At 37.8% G+C, this 8102-nt stretch overlaps 1 protein-coding gene across 1 annotated transcript; it reads right to left on the bottom strand.

Moving 5' to 3' along the window:
• Nucleotides 1–1597: 1597 nt before the first annotated feature.
• LOC113416109 (microtubule-associated protein 1 light chain 3 alpha-like) lies at nt 1598–6985 on the bottom strand. The gene is made up of 4 exons (XM_026673799.2): nt 6925–6985; nt 6074–6129; nt 3458–3564; nt 1598–1781 (listed from the first exon to the last, which is right to left on the bottom strand). The coding sequence occupies exons 1-4, from the start codon at nt 6983–6985 to the stop codon at nt 1598–1600; spliced, it is 408 nt and encodes a 135-aa protein (XP_026529584.2).
• Nucleotides 6986–8102: the final 1117 nt, after the last annotated feature.

The raw sequence follows: 8102 nt of genomic DNA, 5'->3' as shown, positions 1-8102 counted from the left end.
ACACATAACATTTAAAACTGCCCATGTATTAAAAATTAAGTCAGGAATTGCTGAAAGTCTTCAGTATGGCACTAAATCAAGTCATGTTGACCAGTTCTCACAATTGTTTACCACTTGGTTAACTGAAGAGTCAGGGATATGGTTACATATCATACTTAGAAAGTAGATGATAGATAAAAAATTGATCCTAATACATTGAGCAAACCCTGCTGTTGGAATTGGGTATCTAAACAAATCGGAAACAAACAAACTGTGCATAAACCATTTATGGTATAACAAACTAAGCTAATTATAGTTTCTCAATAAATCCTGCTTAAACTAACCATAGCTTCACATAATATGCGAAGCCAGTATATATTGCCTATGTTCAGGCCAGTTGTTGGAGAACATTCTTCAGTCATAGCCTAAGTACTACTACTTTGTACATATTATCGCATCATTGATTTCCGAGATCCTTTAAAATGCCAAGTTCTTGATATGCTTCCTTCCTGACCACTGATCCTGAAGTCTGTTCAGTATATCCAACTTTTTAATTCTAGCTTCTCTACCTAAGATGATACTCATGGGCCCAGAAGGATGACCATCTTGGATCCTGAATTGTTCAGAGGAGTAAATGATAATCATCTCTCATGTCTCATGTTTTTTGTCATGATGAAGGACTAAGGCCAAAACTTTTTTTATTATTATGAGGCTAAGCCAAAGAGAGATTACTTTATTAACCCACACAGAATCCACTGGACCACCATTTCCCAGTGTATCATGCTGTCAGATATGCTAGGATCACAGCAGATCTCCAGCCAAAAAGGCCAGTCATGCGGGCTGAGAATATATATAACTTATTCTCAGTATCTTATGTAGTCCACCTAGAAGCCAGAAGATTGGGGGGAAAGCCTACAGTATAAATCCTACAAAGGCTTCAAAGGATCTTTGAAAAGAAGGCCAAAGTCAAGCATCCCTCTGCCCCTCTTTTGAAAAGGCAACCGAATGATTATAAAAGGTACTAAGTCATTTATTTAATCTTATCGGGGGAAAAAAGAAATAGACCCATTCTCAGATCAGATATGGAATGGCGCTCATTTATTTCTTCATTGTAATCATAAGGGGAAAGGGGTAAAGAGAGGGAGGGATGCAGTAACCAATGACTGTGCAATTAAAATGTCCACAAGTGGCATTCTCCAGATTCTCCTCCTTAGGTCAACCAGCTTTTTTCCCCTGATAAAAAGACTCCAGTCTCAGTGAGTGCGCACAATGTGAAGTGAAATTCGTTTTGTGAAGAAAATAAATAAATAAATAAGTAAATAAAAAATAAGACTAATTAAAAAGAATAAGCTGGCAGTGGATAAAACTAACAACCCGCAGAGTTAGTAAGAACCTCAAAGCTCAGTGTCCTCTCAAAATTCCATTCAGGCAGAGCCAAAAAGGGAAGCTGTGAAGTAGTAGCATCAGGGACCAAAGTCATAAGAGAACATCCTGTGGCTGGCTGCGAAGACCCTCCCATGCCATTCTTGTGCCAAAACGGTCTTTTAAAATATATATATTTTTTCCCACTGGTTTTTGGCTCTCAGGGAGGCATGGATCCCACCCCCTTGAGATAGCTTCATTGCTGTTCCAAAGAGGCTCCTGCACCAAACATCTCTTGAGAGGCGTAGGTCATGTAGAGGAAGCCATCTTCATCCTTGTTGTCATTGTAGATCTCTAAAATAGTCAGACTAGGACAGGGTAGGGTTTGATTGTTCACGAGTAAGTAGAAGGCTTGGGTAGCTGTAAGGGACAGCCGGGTTCTGGAGAAGGAGAAAAAGAGGAGATGTCAAGGCAAGATCAGAAGAAAGAAAAGAAATGGCTGCTGGCTAGATTTGACCCACATATTTCTCGTGTAGTTCCCTGATACACAAATCAATAAAACTACCAGTATGAGAAAAACCCCTCAAACCAACAGAGCAAAAACACCATAAGAAAAGCAATTAACAGCAATTAATGCAAGAACCCCAATCATCAGTAGCACTTAAGCTGTCTAAAAACACTAAAGTGGATTTTTTTAAAGAACAAACAAACCCATTTTCACCTGCCTCTGAAAGGACTGGAATATGTAAGGGCTGCACACATTTCAAAACTGATACAGAAGAAAGCCTTTTGGATCTTGTGTGGAGGCTGCACCTCTATTATTCATGAAAACCCACTTGCTTTTTTTTTTTTTCATGCACAAGCCTAACAAAAACAATGCAGCTGCTTTTATGAGTTCCATAATTATTTGCTCCATTAAGCAGCAGCAGCTTTTCGGCCCTCTTGCACGCAAGCTTGAAAAAGGACATGGATGGCTAAACGAAGAGACTAAATGACTAAAAGTGAGGCTTTGCTCACATGAGGCCTGAAGTACATATTCTAAACCTTTCTTGAAGTGGGGAGTATCCCATTGCCGTATGCCCTGGATGAGGGAAGGCAGCACCCGACCAATCTGTTTGGGGTTGCATGAATTCCCACTCCCAACAGTTTTACCCCAGCGTTGTCAAAATTGAATGTTGCAGTGCTCTCTCACACCTGGAGAATAAGTTTTTGGTCTCAAGAAAAGGGTTTTCTAGAAAATCAAGATGAGTTCATCCTTGCCATGTTAGAGCCTTCAAATCTGTAGGAAGGTTTGCTAAACCTAGATGAGGCAATTACTAGGTCCTCCTGACTCTGCCTATTAGTGTAGTGGGTGCTGGCTGACTTCTCCTCTGATGAACTGCTCCTTCATAGAGACACTTCCCATATTCACTTGAGTTGAATAATTAGCAGGCATGCAAAGCCACATACACATTCTTGCCCTATATCAGCAAATGGCTCTTAATTGGGAACAGCATAAAGAAGCAGAGAGGATTTGAGATCCATACTATCAAGATTTTTTTTTTTTTACTTAAGACATCTTGTTTATAGAATGATGCACTCTTGTTTCAATAAGGCTTTTTGTCAGATGGAAAACATTGGATCTTCTTTTAGAAAAAGGTTGAAAGTTTAAATAATGTCTGTGGAGATTCTCACTCATCCGCGTCATGGTATTCCCAAAGGTACTTTTTCAAAAGGCAACTGGACTTTATTTTTTCCTTGAAGATGTTTCGCTTCTCATCCAAGAAGCTTCTTCTGAAGAACTGAAGCAGCTTCTTGGATGGGAAGCAAAACATCTTCAAGAAAAAAACAAAATCAAGTTGCCTTTTGGAAAAGCACTGTTGGGACAAAGAACTCAGAAGCACCGCAAAGTCCATAGACAGTTTCTGCTAATATCAACGATCTGTTCTGGAGTAAGAACTATACAGGAGAATGCTCAAATTGAGGCTAATGTGGCAGTAATGTCATTAAGTAAAACCAACTCCCTTTCCTTAGTAACATAAAGGATATAAACAGGATATATGTAATGATGTTTGCTTGAGAACCTCAGAATGAAAGGCACTATTCTTCCCATGGCCCAATTCCAGTCCCCATCTACCTCAGAGTGAAAATAAACTGAGACATGGATATATCTGGAGAAACCAAAAACTTGATCCGATCCAACTGGGGAAGAATCTTCTCCTTCCTGTAACGTTCCACTACCACCTGTGGACAAATGAATTTATTTAATTACCAAGATGCTATAATTCACTTTCAATTATAAGCCTTTGATTTTTGAAGGGGCAGGTTGGAAGTCATATTACTGGGTGAGCTGACAGGTCTGTGCAAGCCACTAAAAAAAGATGGACATCTGGAGCTATGCAGAAATTACTCCACACTCAGCAGAGAAATGGTTGGGGAAAATTTAGTAGAAAGATAAATGTAAGTACAATCCAGGATTAAGGCCTCTTGCTCCTAGAATGGCTTCATAGATGAGTTTTTTTTTTCAACAGCTTTGGGTGACAAGAAGCTCTGTTTGAGCAATAGACTAGGTTCTGATTATAACTATAGTTGAACTATCATCAAACTTGAGCTTTTTGGTATGTCACCAGAGTTGTGGAGGGACAAATATCTGCCTTGGACTTGGGAAACTAAAATTGGCTTCCATTGATCCACAACCAGCAGAGTGCTGAAGTGATATTTGTATGCTTTTGAAAAACAGTAAATCTTAAATCACAACTGTCTCACATGTGACACCAAGATATAATGGTTGCTTTGGCCTGTCATGTAAACCTTGCCAGGAAATCATAGATCAGCACAGTATGCAAATGTCATGACAGCTGATGCTCATAACAATCCTATAAAATAGATTGGGACATTTTTAATTGTCACCTTAGGAGCAATGATTGGAAATTTGATGGCTTGGTAGGTTATTAGATAGCCAAGTCGCCATTAGGACAAGACCTTGCATTTGATGAGGTATACTGGAAAACAACTTTCAGCAGGTGTGGCTTATACAACATGTAACATTTGCTGATATTACCTTCTAAAAGCTCTTTTTTTCTTTATATCCAGCCATCCAATATTCCAGGTGTGACTCCTAAATTCCCATAGGACTGAAGCTTCGACAGCTTATTTTATACACTGCATGAAATCATGCAGCTAGATTGGTTTTAGCTTATAAATTGTTATATAATACAGTAACCCAAATCATCTCTAACTTATTCAGTTACATATATATAGTTAATGTTTTATCACAGAGATCAAATAGGAATCAGAACTGGAACTTCTTGACCCCAACTAAGTCTTAGCAAGTACTTTATCATGTAGGAGAAATCCTACATTTACTTGAAGACTCTATGCAATGCAGAAAGGCAACTAAGGCAGATTCTAGCATTTGAAGAACTTAGGCTAAGACCCATGGATTAGGTTAGGCAGATTCAAATCAAGGATTAGTTGATTTGATGACAGAATATCATCTGATCTCCCAGCATAGGAACAAAAATGTGAGAACCTTTCCCCTCTTTCATTATTTTCATTATGTCATATTTCCAGAAGTTGAAATGAACATTAAAACTGAATCATGTAACTAAAACATTGCACTGTAGTGCTGGCATCATAGGAAGAAAGTTATGCTTTTTCCATGGCAGCAAAAATTAGGATTCTGGTAGCTTTTACCAAGTGTTATTAAAAGGCATAAGTTTTCATGAGCCTCAATTCACTATCAGATGCAAAGAATGGCTCAACAAATGTAGGATTCTTATTGTGGTTTATTTGATAAAGTTATCAAAGTATCAAAGTTAAACTATGAAGTAGCCTATCATGTGAATACAAAGTGTCTTTCAGTTTCATTCCAAGTCATTCCATCCAACAGCAACAGGATTTCATTTAAATGCCAGAAAGGTCACTGTGGAAAGCTGGACAAAGATATAACCAAAGAGCAGTGTGTGTAAATTACTGGATTGGAGAAAAATCCTATGCTTGGGACTCCTGCTTTATATTTTTTCTTAAAAAATATTTGGGTTTTGTTTGCAAAGGGCTAGCAAAATTAAGGCAACTGGATGCTAAGTTTCAAATATAGCAAGAAACCCCATGTTATTTTTCAATGACTTTCATTCCGTTTGATGACAAATCTTGTGGCATTTGAAACAGTGAGATTAGAAGCAGAAGGCAGACCTCCTGCTTCTCATGTTAACTGTTATTAAATGTTAACTGCCAAAATCAAGATTTTTCCTTTCATTGCATTTTATTATTCATGTAGAAGGTGTGTTTTAGGAAGTTTGTTCATAAATAGACAGGGTAAGAAGTTCCCCATGTTGACTGAAACAAGTCAAGTCTATTCTGCAATTTCCAAGCAAAACATTGGGAGCATAGGAACAAATTCTGGGTCCTTCCACTTCCCCAAGATTCCCCACTAATCATAGCTAGTTTATGATTTACCATGGTGGGCAAATGTTAAGCTGTTAAGCTGACCCAAAAGGTAAAATACCAAATTGACAAAAAAGCCAAGATGTAGACTGTTCGCCTCATCATTATTGCTGAATATATGTTACCAGACAATTGGATAAATATGAGAAGTTCTTGTATAACACTGAAGCTTCTCCAGAAAATAGAAGTTCATTCTCCAATTACTTATATCTTCAGTTAATTGTATTGTTTCATTTGCTGAGCCCTTGGAAGTTACAGCAAAAAGCTGAGTCATTCTATCAAATGGGGGAAAAGGTATTTTCTTTACCGGAATTTTATTGGGATACTTCCCCCGAATTTCTGTTGTCTCATTTATCCGAGTTGCTAAAAACAAACACAGACATATATATTCACACAGTAGCTATAAGAATTTAGAAAGATTCAACCCATATTTATTCTGTCCCAATTTACTTTGAAAGTTATCAGAATGCTTATCTGCATAAACCAAGTTGCTCCACCCAAATAGAGATGTTGAAACCACTAACGTTTACCATGTTTTTAGCCTAAGAAACAAGTTTTAAAAGTGTAAAGTGGTAAAATGAAGAAAAACCACAAAAACATGCAACTGTGGCCCTATAGATGCTACAACTCCCATTGTCTCACTATGTTAAGAAATTATTTCATATACTAGTTGGCACTGTTCTCTACCTCTATCTAATGAGTCAGGAGGAATGAGGATTGTCCCATTTTCTTTAACAAGATTCTTGTATTCTATTTCCAACAGCTTCCTTAAAGTCAGTTAGAATGCCAACTGTCAGGAAAAGTTTCCCTTGGTTAATTCTTACATACTGTGCAACTCCTATGAATTAGCAGGTAGAACAAAGTGAGAGGTTAGGGTTAGGATAAGTTTTACACCTCATAGGGCTTTCTTGGATCAGTCACAATATTGCAACCTAATCTAACTTGCAAGGTTCATGTAAAGAAAAGAAATAGAAGAGCAGTGTGCATTTGGGTGAAGGAAAAGCAGAACTGAAATGTTAAACAGATCTAACAGCCCCTTTAAGAGAGAGAATCCAAAAATATGTTAGATAAGTAGATTAGAAATGAAAGAAAATTAGGAGTTTCCATGACATAGTCTTATATAATCCTTGTTTCCCTTTGAAGCAACAATCCTTTTACCAAAACTTTTCCTCTCCTTGAAGGGACGGTTTTCACACTGGTATTTTTGCATCTTCAGCATCTTGTGAAATGTATTTCTCCAGCCAGATCATGCAATTCCTGCTTCCCTAAACTCTTTCCTACCTGTGTTATTTCCCTTTCATATAAGTCTAAGCAGCTCATTTATTAAGGCAAAGTTGGGGGTGGAGCTTTTTGAGGAAGTGACAACTGTTTGTGGGAAGGAAGAGAAATCCAACTGCAATAAAGCAGCATGGTTACAGGTGAGCTTCCAAGTGCCTTACCTTGTCTGGACCAGCCGAAAGATAAGCTCTTAAAGTGGTATGTAGGAAGAGCAAATTTCCATTTTGCCCCTTAAATCTACTGCCCATGCATATTACAATACATATATGAACTATATTCTCACTGCTTCCCATCTTTGTCTCTACACAGAAACGCATGCAGAAGGGTGGGGAAAGTGTGGTTCTCCACCACTGGCTGATTTTCAACTTTTAGTAGCCTCAACCATCTTGGTTCATGTTGATTGATGTGGGGAACAGGCTCTTAACAACCTGGATTTAGTGCTTTGGTCCCATTCTGACAAAAAAAGTGGGAATTACTTCTGTGTAAGCATGTGTAGGACTGAGTGCTAGGTTTCTACATAGTTATGCAAGAATAAACTTCCAGTGAACTCAGCAAAGATTAGGACTTTGCAGATGTGTTTGGTTTCCATGCAGCTAAATGTGATATGTGCATAATCAGAAATAAATACAACTAAGTTCAATAGAGCTTATTCCTTTCTAAACCTGTTAAATCCTACAGCTTTAGGAACCATTCCTGGAAAGATATGCAGAGCACAAGGCCAAACTGAGAAGGCAGTGAGACCATTTGCATTTAGGGACATCTCTAGAACAAAGGGCTTCCCAGAACAGTTTTGGGATTTTATTATTTAAAAATATTTAAAAAATAAATAAACACATACACTTGATGTTCCTTCCAATCCTCTCTAGCAAAATGCACTGCAGCTTCCAATGTTGTTGGCATTTGTTGAGATTTTCCAGGAGTGAATCTCCTAATTAGATTAGATTTGATTCAGATAATTAAAATACATGGATGAAAAGTATCTGAACTGGTCATGAATTTCGATTTATTCGGTTTGTAAAACCAATGCATACATTTCTTGAATTAGTTTGATAGTTTAA

Source organism: Notechis scutatus, chromosome 2 (genome assembly GCF_049901735.1).
Source record: "Notechis scutatus isolate UNSWTSFEM ecotype Mainland chromosome 2, rNotScu1.2, whole genome shotgun sequence".
Taxonomy (NCBI): domain Eukaryota; kingdom Metazoa; phylum Chordata; class Lepidosauria; order Squamata; family Elapidae; genus Notechis; species Notechis scutatus.
Note: the sequence above shows the minus strand (reverse complement) of the source record. Positions and strands in the feature narration are given on the sequence as shown.